The 27,971-nt window shown below is 34.7% G+C and overlaps 1 protein-coding gene across 2 annotated transcripts in view; it reads left to right on the top strand.

The window, feature by feature from the left end:
- The window catches only part of LOC113051826 (rap1 GTPase-GDP dissociation stimulator 1-like), a 39,525-nt gene extending 12,296 nt beyond the window's left edge, over window positions 1-27,229 (top strand). Inside the window, exons 5-15 of one of the 2 annotated variants that reach the window (XM_026215951.1) lie at window positions 3,299-3,445; window positions 8,816-8,944; window positions 9,062-9,187; window positions 15,713-15,856; window positions 17,487-17,618; window positions 18,303-18,437; window positions 18,524-18,649; window positions 21,226-21,365; window positions 22,719-22,845; window positions 23,628-23,756; window positions 24,726-27,229. In XM_026215951.1, coding sequence (XP_026071736.1) covers window positions 3,299-3,445; window positions 8,816-8,944; window positions 9,062-9,187; window positions 15,713-15,856; window positions 17,487-17,618; window positions 18,303-18,437; window positions 18,524-18,649; window positions 21,226-21,365; window positions 22,719-22,845; window positions 23,628-23,756; window positions 24,726-24,853 — 1,463 coding nt within the window. In that variant the 3' untranslated portion in view covers window positions 24,854-27,229. The remainder of the gene's footprint in view (window positions 1-3,298; window positions 3,446-8,815; window positions 8,945-9,061; window positions 9,188-15,712; window positions 15,857-17,486; window positions 17,619-18,302; window positions 18,438-18,523; window positions 18,650-21,225; window positions 21,366-22,718; window positions 22,846-23,627; window positions 23,757-24,725) is intronic. The other variant, XM_026215953.1, reaches the window with a different exon arrangement.
- Window positions 27,230-27,971: the final 742 nt, after the last annotated feature.

Raw genomic sequence — 27,971 nt, 5'->3', positions numbered from 1 at the left:
AGGACTTGGCACCTGCACACAGTGCCAAAGCTACCAGTACCTGGTTTAAGGACCATGGTATCCCTGTTCTTAATTGGCCAGCAAACTCGCCTGACCTTAACCCTATAGAAAATCAATGGGGTATTGTGAAGATGAAGATGTGATATGCCAGACCCAAGAATGCAGAAGAGCTGAAGGCCACTACCAGAGAAACCTGGGCCCTCACAACACCTGAGCAGTGCCACAGACTGATCGACTCCATGCCACTCCACATTGCTGCAGTCATTCAGACAAAAGGAGCCCCAACTAAGTATTGAGTGCTCTACATGCTCATACTTTTCATGTTCATACTTTTTAATTGACCAAGATTTCTAAAAATCCTTTCTTTGTATTGGTCTTAAGTATTATTCAAATTTTCTGCGATACTGAATTTGGGATTTTCCTTAGTTTTCAGTTGTAAACATCAAAATTAAAATAAATAAACATTTGAAATATATCAGTCTGTGTGTAATAAATGAATATAATACACAAGTTTCACTTTTGGTGAATTAGTGAAATAAATCAACTTTTTGATGATATTCTAGTTATATGACCAGCACCTGTATAGTGTAGCCTGCCCCATGTTTCCTTGCTGGATCTTGAACGTAGTGATTTGCAACATGTGTCTCCATCCAGCTCTGTGTAACCCTTGTTTTGGACTTTTAAAAACTGTTGATTGTGATATTCCCTCGTCTCCACATTCGTCGCTCCTCATAGTAGGCAGTCGTGACAGAAGAACCGACCAACAAAAACTTTGAGTGTACCCCTCCGTTTGTTGAGTGTCTTGTTTTCTGTGTTCCCCATTAGGGCTGCACGATGTGTCGTTAAAGCATCGATATCGCGATGTACGAATCCACGATAGTCACATCGCAGGATGTGCGATGTAGGCTGTCGTAGTTAATCCGTAATTCATTAACTGTACGGACCAGCTGCTCCCCGGCCCTTGAAATGAATCGAACTAAAGATGTGAAAGCACCCTAAATCACTTTCTTTCTTCTTGTCCTCTGTCTTACTGACTCTGCATGGGCAAGCATCAGTGTAAACAAACCTGAAACATTGTTCATACCAGCTAAGCTGACTCATATCTGACACACAAACACTGTCATCTGTTCACGGAGCTTACTGGAAAACGTGACTAGACATAGCTCAAATATAAATCGCTGATTTCTGTGACAAGTATGAATCAAAATGGAAGTAAATGGCTGTGTAATCAGATTAATGATTTGTGAATCACTTTTATGTATGTAGTCAAAGCTTGTTGTAAAATAGGACAGTGAAGTGTAGGGTAGGAGGCTTGAGGATGGGCTTTTTATTTTTATTTTTTTGACTTGGGCCAGTAAGCAGCAACCCAGCAACAACATTACAGTATGCTAAACACATCCACAATGTTGTAATATTATGAGACAGACAATCAGCAAATTTTATTTTAAAATTCTACTTTTAGTGTTTAAATCATTAAATGGTCTTGCCCCTACTTATCTTTCTGATTTATTGACTGAACACCGACCCCTCTTGTCTCTCCGGTCGTCCAACCAGAGATTATTATGCATCCCCAAGTCGAGGCTGAAATGTAGGGGGGGGCCGCGCTTTCTCGGTAGCTGCCCCTAGATTGTGGAATGCATTACCCCTTTGTATTAGATCTGCACCTTCACTATGCGTTTTTAAATCTATGTTGAAAACGTACCTTTTTGATTTAGCATTTTAAAACTGCGAATTTTCTACTGTATTGTTTTATTGTTTTTATTGTATTATGTTTTGTCTTATTGAAATGATTTTATAGTTGTTCAGCACATTGGTCAACCAGTGGTTGTGTTTAATAGTGCTATATAAATAAAATTGACATTGACATTGACATTATTTTAGTATTATTTATATACTGTTAAAGTGTTTATTTATGGTGAATTAGCTGTTTTATATTTAGTTTTCATTTTATGTTTTGTTAAAGGTTTAGTAATTTAGTTATGTGCTTGTCATTTCTATTATTTTTTTAAATATATTTCTATTAAGTAATCATTTATTTTTATACGTTTTATTTAATTTTCAGCTTAAACTTATTTTATTTTAGTAAGCTACATTCCTAATTTTTATTTAAGTTTAAGTTTTTCATCTAATATTTTATTTTATTATTCTTGTATGTATGTTTGTTTATTTGTTTTTGTTAACAATAATAACACTGGGAAGCAGTTCAAATTAAAAAAATAAAATAATTATTATTATTTTCTTATAGATATCCATAAACCAACCAGAAAAAAAGATTAAATCCTCTGAATGTTGTCAGAGTAAGTGATGTAAATAATGGCTTCTTGTGGAGGTTTTAATGCCCATGAACTTGTACTTTGTATGTGCTTTGAGTTATAACCTTCACCAACATATTTTCTTGATGATTTTGGTGCTTTTCAAATATTTTCTTTGTGTGTGATTATTGAAGTTGTCCAACCTTGGCCAGCAGTCGATCCCGTGGGAGTGAGTTTCATCTATGCACATTTTTCAAAAATGTTATTAAATTGTGATATCTTAATGCACAGTTGCCTCTAAAAAAGACTTTTGGTTTCATCTATTACCACCGCACCATACCGTTTTAACTTTTCCAGATGCTACTGTTGTGTTTTTGTGTATAATGTCAAGCCCCACCATGCATTAGCTTTTTCTCTAAATGCATCAAAAGTAAAATAGGTTGCATTTGCCATTTCATATGGTTTTCAAATCTTTTCTCATCCATTTTTTGAGCACTCATAATTTCTGTCTTTTATTAGCTATAACTGACTGAAGACTCAAGCTCTTGCCACACTCTTGACTTTGATGCTCTGTGTGTGAATAATGCTGGACTCCGCTGGACATCGGCATCTCTGTGGATCTTTTAACACCTTCCCTTGTTAGCGATTCTGCTGCAGTCTGGATTTTGATTGCTGTGCTTCTGCTGCACTTCTGGTCTCTGGTTTTGCCTTTAGTTACATCTGCACCTCATGTCAAAATGACAGCTGTAAACAGATCCAATGCTGGTGCATTATGTATTTTCAATCTCATTTGCTCTTCTTTTATCTGGACATGGTTATTTTCTTGTGTTCTCCATGTAACGTTATCAGTTGTCATATTACATTGCATAAGGATGCATTCATGGATGTCCCTCCATTAAAAGAATAGTTCAACCAAAAAGGAAGTTTTGAACTATTCCTTTAACATCCTCTTTTGTGTCATTCTGTTCCAGGTTGATGTTCCTTTGTGTCATTGGTTGCCTTTTTTATTGTTTCTTTCTTTTTTATGTGACCTCTTTGTTTTGCAGATGAGGGCAGAAGTGCAGTTGACGCAGCGGGTGGTGCTCAGATAGTTGCCGAGCACATTAAGTCTCTGGCCGAAAGCACTGACCCGGCCACCGGGAAGCTCTTGACTGTCTTTTGTGGCATGCTGATGAACTATAGCAATGATAATGGTAATGACGATCCACCAAACCAACAAGGCAATATTTTTGAATGGTCCCTTATTGGTATAGTCAGAGATGTTCTCTAAATTATTCACCTGTTAATCAATTCTACATAGACAAGGCTGCTTTTCATTTCATTGTCTATACAAATTTGAGTCTGACTACAGTATTTCCTCACAGTTGAGCATTAACATTAATATCTGTAGGGGACCACTCTTAGAAAGCCTATGTGTTGTGTAACTTCTCCTATGTATTCTGAATCTAATGTCTTTCACTGATTTGATAATAGGTTTGAAATTTTTTTTTTTGAAAAATTATTTATTTTTTTTTTTTATTATCATCCATGATAAATAATGTTACATTTTGTTACATGCAGTACCAGCAAATAAATAACAAAATATAACGATTAAAAATTATATATATATATATATAACAGAATTTTGATATAATTAAATAATATTCAATTAAAAATATTTTTAATTTAAAAACTTATTAAAATTTATTTTCATTTTGATCTCCCTCCAAAATAAGCTGTGCATTCTGAAGAAAAAAAGAAAGAAATATATGCATAAAAAATAATATTTTTTTTAATTTGTACTCTGCAATTTTTTGTGATCAATCATTCAATGACTTGATGTAATTTTTACTGGGGATTGGCTTAAAAAAATGTAGCTGTCATTGAGATCAATGGAAATGTTAACGTATAGCTTATTTTTTGCACTGCATAAACAATAAGAGCAATTGGCTCTGCATATTAATTAGTTCATATATTATCATAAATCACATATTAGTTCACCTGAGATATGGATTTAGGACAAATCCTACCATTGTCAGTGTCTGTATCACTTTTAAAATGCATGCCCAGGAGGTTACATAAGGCTCTGGCCTTGTTCTATTCAGCAGTGCAGTGCATTGCACATTTGGAATGCAGGCAGTGTATTTACATCTTTGTGACTTGATGTCCTTGAATAATTGATGGACAGACCAAGCCCTGCTTCCCTCATCCCCTGTTTGTTGGCAAGGCTTGAAATGGTAATAGCTTTTTTCGATCCATTACATTTCACATCCAGAGGCTAGTGCAAATCAACAAATTTAGGTCGTGTGGTTTCAGTTTCCTGATGAAAACAAATGGTGAGATCTCTTTTTAATGGAAGAAAGCAGCCAGTGGGCTGCTTATTATTGCTGAATATCATCCTCACGCTGTTTTGAACAAGTCTTTTTCTTTTCCTCATCTCTTTTTCTTTCAGATGTTGTGTCTTGTAACAGATTGTGCTTCCTTGTGTATCTGTTTTAACTTGAAGCCTGTCATCATGTTTACTAAGCCACCATATAAATGACTCATCTAATCACACAAGCTTATCACTTGGGAGGTTTTATGTACATCTTTCACTGTACATGCCAGGTCATAAGTAATTTTTATTTTATTTTGCTTTTCCATGTATAAAGTATCTGCAACCAAAATACTTTCTGAACAGTAACGACTTTCATTGCTGATTAATTCCTTTGTGAATAAGAAGCACAGTTTATCATACTTTTAAAAAGTAGTTTTTACAGAAATAATTGAAGAATTTAATTTATTGGATATATTGCATTCTGCATAAAAGGGAGACTGGCGTTTGTCGCAGTTTGAAAAAAAAGGCAGAAAACATGACCTTATAACTCTGCGAAAATTGCATTTTGCGTAAAATGCAAAATCGGCTTTTCAATACCGACCAGATACAACACTGATTTTGGCAGAACCTTTCTCTTTTCTGTTATGCCGTTTATCGGTTTTTGTAACCAAACTGGTCAGTTCTTTAAAATAATCTTCTTTAATATTGACCCCTCAGCATCCAGGGATAGAATTATCCTTTTAATTGCATGTGTTTATGTATTATTTATATCGTTAAGAGTAAAGTCGATAGTTATTCAGCTATTCGTATAATCGAGTTTTGCTGTTTGTAAACTGTCAGTGTATATAGCTCTCACCTTTACTGTAAATTAAAGCATGTAAGGATTTAAATCTTACATGAGCTTCAGATGAGATGCAAATACTTCACAGTTCTTCTAGAAAACATGACTCTTTCTCCATCAGTGAGATCTGCAGGTCCCTGGTTGACATTTCCTTGATGTGATTTGGGCTTCGATTACTGGCAAGAGTTCCTCAATGATTTCTGGCTAACATCCAGTTCTGCCAAGGCTTTTTATGTTGTGTTTTCTCATTTAATACGTTTAGCCAATAGCTGTTGCTCAAATTCTCCTCTAGCTCAGACCAGCAAAGCTTCTGTGGTCGATAAAGCAAATAACAAGCAATTATGTATTAGGGAAGAAGCACTTTGGACAGTCAACTGTTTATTAAATGTGATGAAGGGACTTCTGTTGCATTAATGTTTTCAAGGATATGTGCTTTTTTTTGTACTAAACTCTGCTTCCATGGTCTCTCATACTCCGTATAATTTTCTCCTTTTTCAACTGTGGATGTTTTTCTCTGCTTGGGCCGTCTTCTTTAACACAGCTCTCTGCTGTCTCCGCTGCCATCTCCACTTTGCTTAATTGAATTTACTGATCAACATCTGCTTCCTGACAAATCAATGGGACCAGATGTGTGCCGGTGCTGCCCACATCGTGGAGGTTCATTGAGATATTTCTAGATAAATTGAAACATCTTTTTAAATGGGTATTTAAGGGCTTACTTGTACAGCATTGCAAAATATGATTATCATTAAACATAAACAAGACATAAAATGATACATTTAGTGAGCTTTAAGATAAAAATAAGTAGTGTTTGACTGATTATTATTATTATTATTTTTTGGCTGATAGTGATATTTTAGAGCGCAGGATTGCCAATTGGCAATATAAAGCTGATATTAGTTGTCAACCGATATTGATTTTTTTTATGGTCTATACCGATATCTTGGAGAGCAGGGTGACCATAAAAAAGACCATATAAAGCTGATATTTTTTTATGGCCTATACTGATATAGTAAAAATCAGGGTGACCAATAGGCAATATTAAAGCCGATATTAAAATAAAGTAGGTGTAAACCGATATTGTTTCTTTTTTTAATGGCCTATACTGATATCTTAGTCAGGGTGACTAATGGGCAATAAAAATCAATATTAAAATAAGTAGTTGTCAACTAATATTGATTTTTCTTTATGGCTGATATCGATATCTTAGAGAGCAGGGTGACCAATGGCTGATATAAAGATAATATTAAAATAAGTATATGTAAACCGATATAAAAACATTTTTAATGGCCTATACCGATATATTAGAAAGCTGGATGACCAGTTGGCGATAACCTTCAATATTGAATTAAGTAGTTATCAACCAATATTGTTTTTGTTTTTTCACATTTTATGAAATAAAGTCCAGGTAACAGTAACTTTACTTTCCATTACACCGTGACAGATGACCAAGTGGCAAACTGTACATAGTTCAGCATTTAGGACCCTATGAAATGCCTTTTTCTTCCCCCAAATTCATTTTTTTCCATTTAAATTATTCTGGTGTCAGTTATTTTTTCTTTACATTTTTCTAGACTCCGTTTAATGGTTAAACTACATTTTATTCATCAAAAAGCATGACTAATTAATTTAAATCATGGAACTTACACAATTTTACAGCATTTGATTAAATATTAAGTCCCTGTCAAATGTTAATATTTTCTGGATTCCATTTTAATGGTTTCATTAAAGGCGCTATAAAAATTAAACATTATTATTAGTAATAATAATAAATTGTAATAATCAAAAACATCTCTAATTGATTGATTTTATACAAATAAAATATTTATTATTATTTTTGTTTATTTCTCTCTTTTTTTTCAAGAAATACTGCGTTGTGCATTAACATCTTTTTGCTGAATAAATTCTGGTAACAAATTCTTCTGGTAAATATTCCTTAAAAAAAAAATCCAGTTTTAAATTAAATTAAAAATTTAATTTAATTTATGCATTTAGCAGACACTTTTATCCAAAGCGACTTACAGTGCATTCAGGCTAAAACATTTTTTACCTAACATTAATAATTAATAATAGTTTTAATAATAATATTAGTAGTAGTAGTAATAGGAAAAATATTCCTGTCACAGTTTCTTCAAGTTAACCAAAACTTTTATTTTGGCGGGTGGCTGTGAAGAGATTTAAGTTTCAGTTTTTTTTTATATAATATGCTCATGAAGTGACTTTTAGAGCAGCTCTAGAGATTATGTTCATGTACTCATAGTCAAAATATCTGCTGCCAAAATAAAAAACTGCTTTCGACATTTATCAGCTAAATTTATAGGCAGATGCTGATAATTTAAAAAGGCCAAATAACAGCCAGTATATTGCCCTGGTGATGTATTTGTTGATGTCTGTCAAAATTACAAATAAGATATTCTCTATAAAAGATATTCAAATTGGATGCAAGCTTCATTCTCTGGTAGATTTCTTCTAAAGACATTTGATTATTCTTTCTAGAAAACAAGTGTGGATGAACCCAATATTTTCAGGGGTGTATGTACATGAAATGGGGGCTAATCTTCACTGTGATCTTGATTTATCTTTCACATTTTCAGGTCAAGACTATATTTTCTGTGCGAGTCTCAGCAAAGCATTTTACAAAAATGAAATCTCAGAGCAATATATAATGTGGCTGGATTTTATGTAAGGTCTGTATTTGAGCTGATAAATCTGCTCTTTCAGCCTGCAGCCTGTTTTCAGTCATTGCAGGTTAAAAACGATTTTGAAATCTCTCATAACAAGTGATTCATTTTTGACTTTCGTTTGAAAGCCTATTTTACATAATTTAGTTTTAAAAGGCTTGCCGAAGAAATGAAATAATGTACAATAAAATAGAACATTTGATGAGTGCTAATAGAAAAAAAGTAATGCATTTTGGAATTTTTCATTTATTTATTTTTTAGCCATGTTATGTGCTTTTTTAAATTAGTATATGTTAAATGCTACATAGCTTTCATTTATTTAATTTTTACTCATTTTAATATTTAACCATATTTATTTGATTTAATTTCTAAGTGTTTTCATTTTTCGTTTTTTGTAATATTTATATTTGTTAATATTTTATTTAATCTTAAAAAAAAAAATGTGTAGCAGTTTTAGTTTCACCCAAAGTAATCTATAACAACACTGATACAAACTTATTTTTGATGACAATGGTGGTCGATACAAGTTAATACAGTTTTATTCATTGCAAAAATCAAATTTTTGTCTGTGACATTTGATATCGAAGTATGAAGTAAACTTAATTTATTGCAATGTAGTTGCCAGTAGAATGATGAATTGTAATACCATTATGTAACGTGTAAATGACTATTATCTGTTGTTGTCATGAAAAGATGTGCATGCACCAGAATAAAGAGAGTTTCCGGTTTGCTGTTTCCTGTCTAGACTCGCTGCAGGCTCAGCTGATCATCATGGGTGTGATCCCAACACTGGTCAGACTGCTGGGCGTTCATTCTCAAAACACCGCCCTCACTGAGATGTGCCTCATTGCCTTTGGAAACCTGGCAGAGCTGGGTGAGTTACCGATTCGATTCAGTCACACTACCTATCTACATACATTTTCATATATTACAATACATCAGAACATGTTGGATAAATCTTGCACGTCTCTTTTGGCTGATCCTCAAACAGAGTCCAGTAAGGAGCAGTTCGCCTCTACTAACATTGCAGAGGAGCTGGTTCGCCTCTTCCGTAAGCAGGTGGAGCACGAGAAGAAGGAGATGATCTTCGAGGTGTTGGCGCCACTCGCTGAGAACGGTGAGAATCATTGTGTTCGACATTCAGTAATGATTTCTGAGCGTGGTACCAGGTTTATTTCATGTTGTGTAAATGGTGTTATTTGTTCTGTTTGCATATTTTAAATACATTTGCAACTAATGGAGAAAAATAAACCCTTCGTAATGAGTATTATATATATATATATATATAATATATAATATATATACCGTATTTTTCGAACTATAAGTCGCACCTGAGTATAAGTCGCATCAGTCCAAAAATACGTCATGATGAGGAAAAAAACATATATAAAACATATATAAAAACATATATAAGTCGCACTGGACTATAAGTCGCATTTATTTAGAACCAAGAACCAAAAGAAAACATTACCGTCTACAGCAGTGAGAGGGAGCTCTATGTCTTCAGTGTTTTCTTTCGGTTAATTTCTCTCGGTTCATGTCAATTAATTTTGATAAATAAGTCGCACCTGACTATAAATCGCAGGACCAGCCAAACTTTGAAAAAAAGTGCGAAAATACGGTGTGTGTATATATATATATATATATATATATATATATATATATATATATATATATATATATATATATATATATATATATTAGTGCTGTCAAATGATTAATCGTGATTAATCACAATCAAAATAAGTTTTTGTTAACATAATATATGAGTGTGTACTGTTTGTTTGTTATGTATATATAAATAAATACAGTAACTTTTTTTATATTTACTTATATGTTTATTTTATATTACATATATAAGTATATTTAAAATATAAACATAACATATTAAATCTTAAATATATACATGCATATACATGCATGTATATATTATGTTAACAAAATGTTTATTTTGGATGTGTTTAATTGCGATTAATTGTTTGACAGCACTAATCTTTGTCTAAATGTTCTCACGCCATTGAAAAATGTTTTTTTTTCATGAAATTTAAATAAAGCACTTTAATTATAACAAGATCTACATAAAATAAGTACAATAACAAAATATTTATATAAAATTTAATAAAAATGAACAAATTAATAAAATGAAATAATATTATAGATAGATAGATAGATAGATAGATAAATTATTTAATTTTATAAAAACTTTGAAAACTAAAATAAGATTATCCATAGTCAAGGTTGTAGTTAGACTAATGCAATTCTAATATAATAATATAGCCTTGAATAGAATAATATAGCATAGAATTTTATTTTAATATATTTTGTTGGGCTTTGTAATTGATTGGGTTGAGCAGTTTGGGGTTCGATGCCTTGCTCAAGGGCATCTCAGTCGTGGTATTGCCGGCCCGAGACTCGAACCCACAACCCTAGGGTTAGGAGTCAAACTCTCGAACCACTAGGCCACGACTTCTAGGGGTGTGACGATAACCGCATCACCGCAATACCGCATTAATGAGATGCCTACCGCGGTGTGAGGTCATCACCGCACTTTTTTTTTCTTTTTTGCTGAAAGTTACAGGACTGCATATGATGTGTGATTTGAACTATAAACACATTCATCTTTGCTTATAATTAACTTTTTCCACGAGTCCTATGTTCAAGGGCTTTTGGGGAAAAAGACTGCATCCTGAGCAAGGGAGGGACAGTCCATTAAACATATGGGGGATTTTTTTTTGTGTGTGTCTGATTTTTAATTAACTGCTAGCCATGTTTCAGTACTTGTAATGTTTACAGATAATGTTAAATTAAATACACACAAACACGGGCATAAAACACATTAGCGTAACTTAAACCATTGGAGTTAGTTAGATTTTAATTGCATATAAGCCTACCCGTAGCTATCACTTCATATGGTACAGGCAATAACCGTTGACAGCGCTATAAAGAATATAGTGCACCTGCAACACAGCGACTATTGGTAAATGCCTCATTCATTGACCCAAGATACAAGGACATCAACCCACGATATCACGTTAAAGAAGCGCTCCTGGAGGAGATGCTGGCAATGCCCGAAGAGCGGCGTGATATCGGGGATGGAGAAGCTGCAATGAGTGCCGCTGCGGCTGGAGAGGGAGAAGGAGAAAGTGCGCCATCTTCTCCTCCAAAAAAAAAAAAAAAAAGAATCTTGCGGACCTGCTTGGAATGAGAAGAGCACAATCCTCCATTCCGGTTCCAAAAGTAATCCGTGCAGACACTGAAGTCACAAGGTATTGGCAGGAGGAAGCCCTCGATCTGCACTCTGATCCGCTTGCCTGGTGGTGGGATAATCAGGCTCGATTCGATTTCTCGTTTGTCAAAAGTGGCAAGAAAATATATGTCGCTACGAGCGCTTCATCGGAGCGTGTATTCAGTGCGGCTGGCAACATCGTCAACCCGTTAAGAACCTCGCTGAAACCTGACAAGGTTAACATGTTGGTTTTCCTGTCACGCAACATGAAGACGGAAAAATAAAAGCAGCAGCACGATTCACTTAAGCGGCCCAACAGACAAACACTTGTTAACTTTTTGTTTTGTTATTTTGCACTTTAAAAAAGGTTGTTCATGTTTAGCCTATAGTTAACCATTAATATTTAATATAAATCTTAATTTGTTTATTAGTTTATAACAGAATACTGCTTTGTAATTATTAAGAAGAAAGTTTAATTTTAGCCTAATCATTAGTTAATTATTAATATTTACCATTTAGTATAACTGTTACTGTTATTTGTTTATTTGTTAATAAAGAATACTGCGTTATAATTATTAATTTCCATTGTAATCATTTCCATCACAAGCTGCATGCGTTCCTCAGTGTGTGATGCAGCCGCCTGAGGATTTTGTGTGTGTGTGTGTGGGGGGGGGGGGGGGTGGTTCCGGTTAACCGCCAAATCGCGATTCTTGTTGCTTCATCACCGCGGTAAGAAAAAATCCCATACCGTCACAGCCCTAACGACTTCCCAAACAGTCGTGACAGTATGTGTCCCTCTATCACTGTAAATGTTTGTACGGAGTTTCTTTTGTCTTTGTGGTTTGAGCGAGTGCCACTATTCATTCACCGTTGATGGATCTCTGTTCTGTAATTTCCATAATGCATAATTCCATCAAGACAGCGCAGGTTAAGCTTTCAGTTTTGTTGAGCGGCTTTTGCTTTCAGCACGAGTTGAGGGTCTGTAGTCATGGATCAAGAGTGATTATGGATATGGATGTTGGAGACCCACTGACCCAGAGACAGAGCGCTCAAAGGCTTTTCCTCCCAGCTGTGAGCGTGTTGTGTTACTTCTATAGCAAGTCAAACTCTGCCACCTGTTGTGGCTGGAAACAAGACACTTCATGAAATTAATGCATGCGCTTGCAGCTGTGTTTTGGCTCGGGAAGCTTGAGCATGAGCCAACAAGATTTCACGCTCCAATATTACATTAAAGCATCACCCGTTTACCATTTTTTTGTGCTTTCATGTAAGCTTCAACATCGAAACTGTCCGAGCCGTAGAGCGCGACATCTCTCACAATGCAAAACCTGGCTTTTTTGATGGTGAAAATGTCACCAGATTCAAGACGGTGGCTGCTGCCTTCAGTTGAGTCGCGGCAGAGACAGCTACAATTACACAGATGCGTGAGATTTCTCGGCTTCTTCTCTGGTTGGATAATAAGTGTTATCACTGCCATGGTTTCCCCAGAATAGGACTCTGGGGTGTGCTCACAGCTGCGGTCTGAAGCTAATGTCTGCGAGCGTGTCTGAGATTTGAAATGTGTCCCAGAAAGAAAGCTGTGTGTAAAGACAGCGAGTGTTTGTTTAGATGGTTGTTGAATTTAAGTTGAATATTTAGTCATTTTGTGGTGTTTTTTTTTTTTTTATTAGCTTAGCATTTTTGTGTACTGTAGTTAGTTTTATATATATTCATTTGCATTTCAGTTCATCAAGATAAACTAAATGAAAACGTGAAATGCCAAAGTTACAATCTGAATTTTTTTTGTTTTTGTTTTCAGATTGTATTTTTATTTTAGTTAACACATTATTTTTTATGTTTTTAGTTTTTGTTAACTAAAGTAACACTGATTCTTCTAATACTTATTATTATATAAGTACGAAGTCTAATTATTTTATTAATTCAATAAAAAAATGTTTTAAATAAAATGATTCCGTCTAAAGATTTAATAATTTTGTTGTGTTGTTCACGTCTTTATTAGCTATTGTGTTGTTTTCTAAATGTATTTATATAGTTTTTTTATATATATTTCTATTTTTAACTTCAGTACATCAAGATACAGTTAATTAAATGAAAATGTTATTTATTTATTTTACTTTTAAGTAACATTTATTTCAAGTAACAAGTTTTATTTTTATTTTTATGGTGTTAGTTAACTAAAATAACGCTAATTCTGCTAACACAAGTTTTATTATTTTCGTAATGTTTTATTTTTTTAATAAAATGATTGAATCTAAAGTTTAAATAATTTTGTTGCTTTTTCACATTTTTATTTGTTATTGCGTTGTTTTTAAAAAATGAAAATGTGAAATGTTGCTTTGGCAACTAGTTGAAATAAAATTTCATTTTTTTTTTACATTTTATTTTAGTTAATGTTCATTTCAACTATCCTTTTTTTTTTTACTATAATAGCCCTGATTCTCTTAAAACGAGTCTTAGTATTTTGTTCCATATTTGTATGATTTCACTTGTTTTGTTTTGTCCAAGCATGGATTTATTCTAATCAAATTAAGTCAAATCTAATCTTCCTAACAGCCATTTTTTTGCAGTGTCCCATATGAGTGCAGTGTAGTATAGCATGTATAAAGAAGCTGAACCGTAAGAACTCCGGTATGTTTTGGTAAAAGCAGCGTGAGATGGAAAGCCCACAGCATCAAGAGCATGTGTGAAAGAAAGCGCTGCTTTGGTTGTTAGCATTCAGCGCGCATCGCCGCCATCCCATACTGCCAGTCTCCAAGACAACGGCCTACTTAGAGCCAGTCCACAGCACTACAGGCGAAGCTCTGCCAGTCACGCGGTGTGTGTGTGTGTGTGTGTGTATGTGTGTGTGAGGGTGAGCTGTGCTGTACCTGAACACTGCAGGCGTTTCATAACCAGCCAAATGCGTAGCGAGACGACCATATGTCTGCAACAGTCTGACCTCAGGGTTTTCCCTCTGGGTTGCTGTGTAATTCACTGACACTGGATGAATCTTCAATATGTCGTCCGTTGGATTGTTCACCTGAAATTTATCTTAGAAATTGTGTCCCGGTGTAACGTTTGTTGCATCACTTGTCTGGTTTAGTCTTTTTGGGTCAGAGAGTTATGTAATTCAGTCTGTTATGTGTTTGAAGGGGGAAAAAACATGCATTAAAAAATGAGCTAAAAGCAAAGTCTTGGTTTATGGTCCGACATCGTTTTTTAGCGGCTGATGCCTTTTCTAACAAAAAGGGTTGTCAATATAAAGCTAAATAATGAAAACCAATCAAACCTTTCATCTTAATTTATTTTATTAATTATAAACTGAAAAATATTATCCAATTATTATTTATTAGACTAATGCAGTGCCTATATATATAAATGGTATTATTATATGAAAGCACGTAAAAGCTATCAAACTGTACACAAAATCAATTGTAATTAGTTTGTTTTAATTTATTAAACATTAAAAATACTGACACAGATAATATATAATTTCATATAAATTGTAATGAATGCAAATAAGATCATACGTACACAAAACGGCTAAAATCAAACAATATTAACAAATAAAAACATAGAAAACGGCCAAAGATTGTCTATAGACAAGGCTCTCGTTAGTCTAATGCAATTCAGATGTATACATAATATCATTTAATGGTAGCTAATAAGATTATTTCTTTAAAAATGGCAAAAAGCGAATTTTTTGTTGATTTTACAATTTGATTTGATTCGATTATTTTACAAACACATTGAAAACCGTGAAAGACTTTCTACAGACAAGGCTGTTGTTAGAGTAATGTAATGCTGATATCAGATATCAATAATCTAATTTAATAATAGCAATTGAGAAAACAATTATAATTACTTATTATATTTTTTATATTAAAATATTGAATACTGAAAAAAATTATCCATAGATGAGGCTGAAAATGTAAGGATTTACATTTAATGATGGCAAAGAAAAATCATAAATACAACAAAATTGCTCAAATCGAAACTGTTCTTTGTTGGTTTTCTGAAAACTGTAAAAGACCATCCATAGTCAAGGCTGTTGTCAGACTAATGTAATGCTGATACATAACTAATATTATTAAATAATGGCAGAAATGCTGTAATCAAGCTTTTATTTGACTTCATAAAAACACTGTGTATATACGATGCTGTTTGAAATTATTCCAAGAAACCGCTGGCCAATGCTGATGATGAGCTCAAATCGACCAATCATTGATCAGCATTTCTCTTCCTCATTTTACTTCAATCCAACAACACAGCCTGGTTTTGTTCCAACAGGTTTTGCCTTGGTTTCTGTGGTTGGGTTTAGCTTTTGTTTTGGTCTGGACTGTACCTCTGAGGTGCAGCACTAGGGTTTTAACATGGCTTGTGAAGTCCCTGTTAGACATGAGGTTGTCTGTAATAGTGTCTGTGTCTCTGTGTCAGATGTGATCAAGCTTCAGCTGGTGGATGCTGGTCTGGTGGAGTGTCTGCTGGAGGTCGTGGCTCAGACGGTGGACAGCGACAGGGACGAGGACGTGGCTCAGCTCAAGACGGCCTCAGACCTCATGGTCCTTCTGCTGTTGGGAGGTACAGGACCTAACTCTGACAGAACTCAAACAACCCTTAAATAAAGATATCGGTGCATGCAACAATAATGCCCCATCTGTGGGAATAAAGCAAACAGGGCCTTTATAAAACATAATGACATAATCCCAAGCTATGACTCACGGTGTGTTTAATTAATGAAGTGTGCTATTCCCGTTCATTCAGTTTCCCAGCAGTTATATAATATATTACTAGCTAAATAGGGATGCACCTCCTTTTATCTTGAGAAGGGAAGGCTGAAGTGAAGCGAGTCTTCTCTGGCTGATGTGTATTACACTTCATCAATATTAAATGCTAGCTGAAAGAGTTGTGGGGCATTAAAATGACTGTCACTGAATGAATTCTGGAGGTTGGAAAATTCAGTTCAAAAGATTTTTTTTAATGCTCACCAAGGCTGCATTTATTTGATCCAAAGTGCAGTAAATACAGTAATATTATTACAATTTAAAATATTTTGATATACTTTAAAATGTAATTTATTTATTTGATGCAATGCTGAATTTTCAGCATCATTATTCCAGTCTTCAGAAAATCTTCAGAAATCATTCTAATGTGCTGATTTGATGCTAAAGAAACAAGAGTTTTGCACTGTAATATTTTTGTGGAAACGTTTGCAAGTTTTTTTTCTTATAATAAAAAAACTAATAAAAAAACACAATAATAATTTGCATTATAAATATCTTTACTCTCACTAATCTAATCAAATCCACCCTTGCTGAATAAAAGTATTAATGTCTTTCATAAACAAAAATAAAAAACTATTTCTGTCCTCCAACTTTTGAACGGTATATTGCTTCATTACAAACATGATAATCGTCTAGTTTGTAGTTTGCATTTCTGCCAGCTCCTCGTTTGAAAGAAGAGTGCTTTCTGGTTCCCATTCAATATCATATGTGTTAGTAATAATTAGGGATGCACGATATTGGATTTTGGCCGATATTCGATATGCCGATATTTTCAAAATAATTTTGGCCGATGCCGATACCGATATCGATATATATAAAAATGTTTAGCCTGATATATTTAAACTTTAATTTTACTGAAGAGAAATCCATGTATCTCTTCTGTACTGATTCTACCATAAATGTATTATTTTAGAAATGTAGACAGACATTCACATCTGAAAAACAGGTCAATTATTTCACTTGGAGAATATCGGTTTGGCTCATCGGCAGAAATATTCATATCGGCCGATACCGATGATGGTCATTTTAAGCTTTTATCGGCCGATACCGATGTTGTGCCGATATTATCGTGCATCCCTAGTAATAATGCTCTAAAAAGAATAAAAAAAATGGCTTAAATGGATTTTAAAAGATTTTCACCCTCCATTTTCTCTGAATCTGAGCATAGTTGAATTGATTTCTGTCTGAGAAGCCCGATTTCACTCAAAAGGTGACAAAATGTGTAGTTGATGCATTTTGTCTTTTGTAGATTGGCATAAGATCAGTACACTTTCTGAATAGTTGAATAGTTTTACCTGGTTCTGGTTTGGTTTCTAATATAGCTCTAGTTATCTTTATAGTTATTGCTCTTAGTGTGAAGGGCCTTATGATATCGGTCACATTCATGTTTCTGTGTTGTTGCTCGTGTGTGATGTTTTTTCCTGTAGATGAGTCGATGCAGAAGCTGTTTGAGGGGGGTAAAGGCAGCGTGTTTCAGAGGGTCCTCTCATGGGTGCCCTCCAACAACCACCAGCTCCAGCTAGCAGGAGCGCTCGCCATCGCTAACTTTGCCCGCAATGGTAAGACATCAGCAGTGTTGGGGAAAGTTACGTTTAAAAGTGATGCATTACAGTATTGTGGTACTTTTTCTCATCTGAGCTGGGCTTGCTTGTTTGTTTTTAATATATTTGGCTAATGTAAAATCTCTTTTTATATCAAAAGTGGATTGAATGAGCATCAGGCTGAAGGAAATGTAAATTCACATCTGTACAGTAGAAAGCACAGCTTAAACAAATCTTTCAGCTGTGCTGCTGCTATTCTGGATTACATGACGAATAGGACACAAGAGAAAAAAGTTATGTTTATGTAAAGTTATTTTTGCTTATTAGTATGGTCGAATCGGATCATCGAAGGTCAGCAACAAATAAAATGAGATTAAAAACATTTAAGGATATTTGTGCTATTTAACATATTTCATTATTGCAGGTTTGCATCCTATGCTGAGTTTGCATTTCACTGTTTTTATTCGTTTTGAGGAAAACTGAATCTGTTTTTCTAGAGTAATCATGTTCACACAGTGCACTAACTCCTAATTTCTCTCAACATGGACACTAGAGAGCTGTCGGTCAATAAAAAAAAAAAAGTAATCTGATTACGTAATTACTTGTAATGAGTTACCCCCAACACTAGACATCAGTCCTGCGACTGCAAGATCATGACGATCACTGTGTTGAGAGTGTAAATAAGTGCTTTTTCGTCTACAGATGGGAACTGCATCCACATGGTAGACACTGGTATCGTACAGAAGCTTCTGGAGCTGTTGGACAGACATGTTGAAGAGGGGAACGTGACGGTGCAGCACGCCGCCCTCAGCGCTCTGAGGAACCTCGCCATCCCGGGTCAGTCTCAACCGTTGAATGATTCACTCACCTGTGCAGGAGTGTCTTAAAACTAAATCTGCTCCATCTTCTTCTCTCTTCTCTAGTGGTCAACAAATCTAAGATGCTCTTGGCTGGTGTGTCGGATGTAGTGCTGAAGTTCCTCAAATCTGAGATGCCTCCAGTCCAGTTCAAGCTTCTGGGAACATTACGGATGCTCATTGACACTCAGGGTATTTATTAACAGCAAACATTTCAGAAGACAAAATCACTGTCTATGTACAGATAGCCACGCCCCCAGAATCGTGCCATTGGTTGAGCTGCTGTTGCTGTGCTGGACTGGTTGTGATGCTCAAACTAAATTTTGCATTTAAATAAATGCCAATAATTTTAAATATATATAAATAAATGAAAAAAACATACAAACTAATAAATGCATGACCTGATGCTTGAAAATCTCTTTTCGCGTATTAAATGGGTCATGAACTGCCTTTTAAAATGATTTTGTACTGTTCTTTAAGGTCCACTTATAATGTTATCAAAATGTTTACATCAAAAAAACATAATTTAGAAGTAAAGGCCCATTCACATCAAGAATGATCACTATTAAGATAACTATTTTAGTGTCCACACCAGAGGATGAAATCGTCTGTTTATTCCAAGCATACGCTTGTCTCCTGCTTTAAATTCTCGAGCAGGATTGATTCTAATTGGCTGTCAATGTTTTTATCATTAATCATCTGGAGAAAATGATTCTAATAGTGATTCCAATGATATAGTTTCTCTGTCTTTATTGTTATAGCTGTGGTGTGGACTCTGCCATTGTTTAGAACGACTTTTAGAACTGTATCTTTCTAAACAGGCAGTGATGGTGTAGAATCAGTGGGCGGAGCTAAACAAGCTGAGGTGTAGAATCAGTGGGCAGAGCTAAACAGGCTGAGGTGTAGAATCAGTGGGCGGAGCTAAACAGGCAGTGGTGTAGAATCAGTGGGCGGAGCTAAACAGGCTGAGGTGTAGAATCAGTGGGCAGAGCTTAACAGGCTGAGGTGTAGAATCAGTGGGCGGGGCTAAACAGGCTGAGGTGTAGAATCAGTGGGCGGAGCTAAACAGGCAGTGGTGTAGAATCAGTGGGCGGAGCTAAACAGGCTGAGGTGTAGAATCAGTGGGCAGAGCTTAACAGGCCGAGGTGTAGAATCAGTGGGCGGGGCTAAACAGGCAGTGGTGTAGAATCAGTGGGCGGAGCTAAACAGGCTGAGGTGTAGAATCAGTGGGCGGAGCTAACCAGGCAGTGATGTAGAAGCAGGTGTTGATGATCTTCTGCGGAGTCGGGGTTTATCCACACTATTATGTCATAAAGTGACAGATTTTGGAAGATTGGCTTCAGTATAAGCTGTTTACAGACTAACGAGAAAGTTTTGAGGTCTGAAACAGGATGTTTTTATAGTACACAAAGACTACATATGTCAAAATATCAAGGGAATTTAGATTTCTCAGTTCAAAACCCCTTTAACATGTATCCTTTTGAAACAGTATGTTTGGACAGGGAATCAAAGGGCTTACTGCATGTTAATGTTTTTTGGTTTATGTTATTGTTAACTAAAACTACTAAAATAATTGTTAATTGAAAAAAGCTGAAATCAAATATTTATACTTTGCATTATTTATATTTTATATGATTTTTATATGTATTTATATATAATTAATTTTATACAGGATGTAAAACGTAATTAAATCAGAAATGTTGCCTTGGTAACTAAATGAAATACAATACGTTTAGATTAAAGAACTAAAATTGCTGTATAAAACTAAACATAAGAATAAAAGTAGAGCCCAATAGAAATAGATAATAAAAAATGTACATACAATTATTAAAACTTCAACTAAAATTAAACTGAACACTGAAAGTATAAAAATAAAAGCTAATTCTCAAATAATAAAGTATATAAATAAAAAAATAAAATAACACTGACGTTCAAGATTCAAGATTTTGACGTAATTCTAGCTTCAGATGTGTATGTCTGCTAAAAGTTGGCACGTTAATGACATCAAGCTAACAAACATGAGCTAAAAGCAACAAAACAGTTGTTTATTCCATTGGTTTTTAATGGAAATTGATAAACTTATAAATCCTTATATGTTTTCCAGCTGTTTAGCTGTTTTGTGTCAGACAGCATGTGTGATTTGATCTCAGGCTCAGGCCCGTCACACAGCAGTCAGTCTCTGATATGAAGTGAGCGGGGGATCGATAATACTCTGTCAGATAGTAACTACGGATCTGCAGACAAGGGCTCTGCCCCGGACGTATTTACATCGTCTTTCATTGGCACTGGCCCAGCCGTGTTAGCTCTCAGTGACAGCTTGGGTTTAAAATGAATATTCCTGGGTAAATATAACTTGAGCTGTATCGACAGAATCTGAGACATGCTGCCAGTTACCACAGAAAATATTTCCCATCCGTCTCTCAGTTTGAAAACAGTGTGTACAACATTAAACACATAGCAGAAATATGCATCTTTCATAATGTATTGAACTGCACTTCCTAAGATAGAGATTTCACCTTTTTGGAGGGGGTTGTGCCATTTTTTGGATTAAAAAAAGTTTGATATTTGAAGAATTTTTAAATCAAGATATTAAATAAAATTATGAAACTAATTATTTTTGTTTAATAATATTAAACAAAATGATTACACATACTGTAATATTCAAATATTCAAATATTACAGAATTTCAAAATAGAAAAAAATAATATAAATTAACAAATGTGTTGATTATGTTTAGCACTGTGTGTATGTGTGTGTGTGTGTTGCAGCTGACGCAGCAGAGCAGCTGGGCACAAACGCAAAGCTGGTGGAGCGTTTGGTGGAGTGGTGTGAAGCGAAAGACCACGCTGGTGTGATGGGAGAGTCCAACCGCCTGCTGTCCGCTCTCATCAGACACAGCAAGTCAAAGGTCTCTTCATTCTCTCTCATTCAGGGCCTTATGATTTCTGTTATGCTGAAGAAACGAACGGAATGGTGGAATCCAGTCATAAAAATGGAATTTACTGTAAAACGATAATAAACTAGTGTCTGTGAATATTAAACCACAAAAAAAACATTAAAATATGAATCCTGTAGGGGTGCGCGATAAATATCGGCCGATAATTAATGTGCATCTTGTCAGTAAAGCCAGATCTTTTTTTTTGGTCATTATCAGCATGGATTTGCGCAGCTTGTCAGATAACAATGATTCTGTGCAGTAACCGCTGCTCTATGTGAAATCACGCACCTGCTGGAATTTACCGCTAATTAGATAACTGGCTTTACTGATGAGATGCGCATTCATTATCGGCCGATATTTATCGTGCACCCCTAAAATCCTGCATTCTGCGGTAAGGAATTTACTGTTTGATTCTTTTTTTTTTTTTTTTTTTAAATCTGCCGTCAACATACCAAATACACACAGATACAAAATAAATGTTTGGTTTAACTCAAAAATTGTGTCAGACATATATTACTATTGTTCAGTAGTATAATCATTGCAATCATAATAATTAAACTATTATTAAAATGTCATTTTTATGGAATAATCTTACAGTTTTTCATCCATGTTTTAATTTTAATTTTATTTAAAATCTAAATTAAAGTAATGTTTTATGCTTTCATTTGATTTGATTAATAAAGTAAGTTGTTTTTGTGATTATAAAAATTTCGTTAAACCATCAAAACGGAATCCAGCAAAATCAAAATGGGGAAAACTGTATTATAAAATGTAGTTCATAGGACCCAATTTTTTACTTTTGTTAAACTTTTGATAAATTGTTCTTAAAATTGTATATGCTTCATGATTTTAAATAACTAGAAATGCTTTTTGATTACTAAAATTTAATTTAACCATTAAAACGGAGTCCAGAAAAATTCAAATGGAAAAAAAAATAATGGATCCAGAAAAATAAAGGTTGGAAAAATAAAACCTATTTTATAGGGCTCTGCTCATTTCAGTGATGCTTTAGTGATGGTGCAGTGCTTTGACTACACCACATGCATCATCTCACATGTCACAACCAGGGAGGACACGATTAAGCAGCAACGACAAATCCCATCCTTTCCAAGTAATGCTAACCAGACACAAACATTTTAAAGTAGAACGAGTATTTTCTAGTTAAATGTACTACAGTAATTAGTTTTTCACTGCATGTTCTGATTGTATTGTATCTGGTTGTATTGTTTCGTGCTGTGGAGGACTTCTTTTATTGCAGCAGATTTTTCCGTCACACATTCACATGCTCTGGAAGATGCTGACTGCTTTTGTCTTTCTGAATAGGATGTGGTCCGAACAGTCATACAAGGTGGAGGTGTCAAGCACTTGGTAACAATGGCCACGAGTGAACACATGATCATGCAGAATGAAGCGCTGGTGGCCCTGGGTCTCATAGCGGCACTAAATCTGGGTAAAAATCTAAGATTACTGTGCATTAATGTGAATTCAGGTAAACTCTGACACTTTTTGCCATTTGAGTTAACGGGAAAAAAAAATCACCCAACGATCCTGAATTAATTCTACATATATCTTTAATATGATGCTGATAGACCTGAATTAAAGTAAATCATTATTTATATATGTTTATAGTATTTATTCAGATTTTAAATTCGCTTTTATTCTGTATATTTTCAGTTTTTATTAATTAATTTTGGTTTTAGTCATTTTGTTATGTGCTTTTTCATTTCTATTTTCTTTTGTGTATTTATATTTCCTTATTTCTTTTTTGTTTTAGTATTATTAGCACTTCAGCTTAAACTTATTTATTTCAGGAAGCTACCTGAGGCAACATTTTTCATGAAGTTTTTATGTTTAGTTAACCTAATATTTATCAATTATATATATATTTTTAGCTTTATTTCAGTTAGTGAAAATAATTGATAAAAAATGTTAATAGTTTTAGTTTTAGTTAACTATAGTATCACTGGTAAACATTTGTCTTTAAAAATGAATGGCAAAAAGAATTCAGCATCATTTAAGCCTTCAGTCACATTACTTTTACATTTATGCATTTAGCAGAGACTTTTTTTCCAAAGCATGTTGCAAAAGAGAAACAAAACCAGTTCATCAGAGCCAACAATACTCAGAATACACAATGCCACGTTTTTAAACAACTAGATTAGCGAGGATTAGGTGTGTGTGTATAAGTGCATTGGTTAAAGCTGTTCAGTCACTTCATGGTTTTGATTTCAGATTGCGCAGAGGAGGACTTTGTCGCCTCTAATCTGGTGCAGGTTCTACACAAACTACTGAAAGATGAGCACAGTGCACCGGAGATCAAATACAACTCCATGATTCTCATCTGCTCCATCATGGGATCAGGTGAGTCAGGAGATCACACAAACAAACCACTCAACACATTCACAAGTGTATTGACCCTAAAGAAGCCTGAAACCACACTAAAACCAGTGTTGTTATTGTTAAGGGGCACCTATTATGCCCCTTTTTTACAAGATGTAATATACATCTCAGCTGTCCCCAGAATGTGTCTGTGAAGTTTCAGCTCAAATAAACCCACGGATCATGCATTATATCATTTTGAAAATACTAACTTTGAGAGGAACAGAAATGCGCTGTTTTCGTGCCTGTATCTTTAAATGCAAATGAGCTACTGCTCCCCGCCCACTTTTCCACAATAGGGCAGTGCCTGTACCTCAAATACTCATTTGTTTGGTTTTGATTATCAGTTTAAACTTCTGATAAAGTGTTTTATAAGTGAACAGAAAGTGGCTTTCACATGGCATGCGAGGAATAAAGTTCTCTTTCATGTCTTATAAACATGGTAGTCAGTCAGCAGCTGTGGGCGGGGCCTAAACAATGTGACATCACATTGCTCAAAGAATCAAAACGATTATTCACCATGTATAAATGGATTTTGCATAACAGGTGCCCTTTAACAAACTGAAACTATTAAAATAATTTGTGTTCATTTAAATGAAGATGAAATAAAGCCGAAATAGTCAGTAACCAACCTAATGGAAATGTTGCTTTAGGGACTAAATGAAAGAAGTTGAAGTAATTACATTAGTAAATAGGAAAAAAAAATAAAACTAAATATAAAAAACTAAAGTCATTGTCCATCAGTTCATCACTACGTTATTCCAGTTTTGCAAATATTGTCTTCATAATAATACATTTTTATAAAGCATTAATCATTTAACAGTTTAATATCCTGACAAATATCTGAATATCCTTGTGAATACGGTTTAATTTGCCGAACTACACTCTCGTGAAACTGTTTCTTCCTATTGTAGGATTGATTTGTGTGTTTTTTCTCTCCTTCCTCTTCAGAGCCACTTCATAAAGAAGTGCAGAGCTTGGCCTTCATCGACGTGGTGTCCGGTCTGCGCTCACATGAGAACAAGACGGTGGCGCACCAGGCCTCTCTCACAGAGCAAAGGCTAACGGCGCAGAGCTAAAGGACTCTTCCTCAGCATCTCCTCCCTGCCTGCTTCCCCTCACACACACATCTCTCATTGTCATGTGCCAAGCTGTTGTCCCCTCTGCGTTCTCTGCTACAGACTCTCAAAGCCCTCTGTTTGCTCCGCGCTTGGAGAGATGCGTTACCCAAAGGCGGCCATACTTTGTAGACAGCCTTCTGCAATAGATTCATACCCGAACAGCAAAATATTTTTAAAAGACCATAGCTGTGATAAAAAAAAAACACACACACACAAAAAAAAAACATGAAATTCACCTATAAAAGCTGAAAAAAAAAATAGAACACGAGTGTTGGCAGTGGAAATAGCGCAGTTGTGCTTTCATGACATGTAAAATCACGCATACCAACCGACTTGTGCATGGTCTTTTTTTTGTTTTTTTTTAATCGTCTGGTGTATCTGTGTTCAGCGACTCAAGCCACGCCCATATGATATGCCCCGCCCCTTTCCTTCTGCTTACTATTTGACATAGACGAGTAGAGATCAAATGTGTTTGTACTGTATAGGGCACCTCTGGACCAGCATGGACCTTTTCATATTTTGCCTCCTGGTCCTCGTGCCGCCCATAATCCATATCTACTGGAAAGAGCTAATTACATAATCATTAGTCTGTTGCGTTTACAAAAATAGATCATTATCGTCATATGGAGAAGTAATATATCTTGATACCAAGGACTGAAGTTGTTGTACATGACGCCCTCAGATACGCGTCAAAAAAAGTGATGTCATTATAGTGTAGTTTTAATAACTTGAAAGGATAGTTCCCCAAAAAATAAATTCTGTCTTTATTTATTCACCTTTATGTTGTTCCAAACCTCGGGTGCATTTCTTCTGTAAGACTTACAAAAGGAGATATTTTGAAGAATGCTGGTAGACAAACTGTTTCAGGTCCCACTGACTTTTGTACATTCTGTGGAAGTCATTGGGTTTAGAACGGTACAGATACAAACGTTCTTCAAAATAATGGTCTTTTTTTTTAAGAAGAAGAAAAATGAAACTATTTGGTTAGCAGATTATTCTAAATATCTAATATAAATATACATACCTGTATAGTTTGATGAAAGTTGGTCATTAAAAAGATTTAGGTCCCATTGACTTCCATGGTATACCAAATTCTTCAAAATGTTTTATTTTGTGTTCCATAAAAGGAAGAAATGGCATTGTTCTATAGAAGATATTTGAAAGAATTTTGGAAACAAAATGGTTTCAAGTCCCATTGACTTCCATACTATTTTTTGTGCATACTATGCAAGTCAGTGGTACCAACATCAAATGGATACCAACATTCTTCAAAATATCTTCTTTTGTGTTCTACAGATGAAAGCAACCCCAACTTTCTATAGAAGGTACTTTGATGAATATTGGTAAACAAACCATGGTTTTTGAAGAATTTTGACCAAAACCAAATAAACTTCCATGGTATTTGAAGAATTTTTTGTAATCAAACAGTTTAGGTCCCGGGGATGACCTGAAACCATTTGTTTACCAACATTCTTCAAAATATCTTCCATTATGTTCCACAGAAGAAAGAAATGCCAACATTCCATAAAAGGTATTTTTAAGAATCTTGGTAACCAATTTTGTGTTCCATTGACTTCCATTGTATTTTTCACCCATATTATGGAAGTCAATGGCATATGAAAAAAAAAAAATCTTCTGTGTGTCCAGAGAAGAAAGAAATTCCAACATTCTATAGAAGGTATTTTGAAGAACAAACCGTTTCTGGTCCCCATTGACTTCCATTGTATTTTTTGACCAGACTATAGAAGCCAATGGGAATGTTGGTTACCAATATTTGTCCAAATATCTTTAAAAAGTAACGCATACAGATTTTGAAATGACATGTTTTTAATTTTTTTTGGGTGGACTATCCCTTTAAAATCGATCAGGAAATGATTAGCGGTGGGATCATGGCAGATTACTGAGACATGTAAGGGCTGGGACTGGTCATGTGTGTAGCTGAAACCGCCACAGTTACGCTGAGCAAGGTAACCGAATAATAATAATAATAATGTCTCAAACGACAGACTCGTTGTGAATGTTTCTTTTGAGAAAGTGTCTTTTCTTTTGCATGTGGAGCTGCCTGTCCTTCTTTCCATCCTCTCCAGTATCCTCTGAACATGCACCTCTCTGCATGTCCGATACTGTGAAAATCACTGTTATGTGGCCGTTTTATGTCGGGTAATTAAGTTCTTATTTATCATGTTTGTACCCTCGAGAAACCACATGGCAATCCAGTATATCTACAGTAGGGACCGTACAAATATAAACGGAATTAATTGTTGTAAATGTCATTGATGAACTGTACATTTCAAAGATTTAAACTTATTAAAACAATCGCTGGTGACAAATTTATGCTCTGTGATTCTACCTTGCCTTCTTGTCAAAGTTAATATTAGTTCATGTGGAAATGGTTTGTTAAATGTTGACAGGAAAGTCTTGAGCGAGCCACTCACTGAACAGATTAATGACACACTGCTGTGGACTTTTATTAAGTTTATAAATCTTTATGTAGAATAAAAACACTTTAAAAAAAAAATGAAAACGTGGATTGAATCAGCAAAAGCACTGGTGGTGCATTGTAGGATAGGAAAATCTATTATTGTCAAAAAGGATGTTGAAATATTCTAAACCAGCTTTAATAAAACATCAGGTGGTTGTTGTGTATATATATTCAAATAATAAAAAGAAATACATGCATAATCACACATAGTAAAATATGGAAGCCCATTTCCACTATATATGAGGGGGGGGGAAGCTTTGGTAAATCATAATTACAGCATAAAAAGTCAATTATAAGATAAATTGAAGTGTTAAATCGTAGTTATGAGATTAAATATTTTGTGACATAAACCACAATTATGGCAAAAAGTCAAATTTATGTCAGTCTAAATTGACACAATAAGTGGAGATTATGTGATAGTCAAAATTATGACGCCTAAATTTTTACTATAATAGGTCAAAATTAGTTTAAAAAAATTCATAATTATGACCAATCTAAATTGACAATGCTATAAAAGTTTAAACAAGATAAAAAGTCTAATTTATGACAGGCTTGACATTGTGTCAAAACTGGCGAAAAGCCATAATTATAGCA

The sequence above is a fragment of the Carassius auratus genome, chromosome 32 (genome assembly GCF_003368295.1).
Source record: "Carassius auratus strain Wakin chromosome 32, ASM336829v1, whole genome shotgun sequence".
NCBI lineage: Eukaryota > Metazoa > Chordata > Actinopteri > Cypriniformes > Cyprinidae > Carassius > Carassius auratus.
The sequence above is the reverse complement of the archived record's forward strand: the minus strand, read 5'-3'. Positions and strand labels throughout refer to the sequence as shown.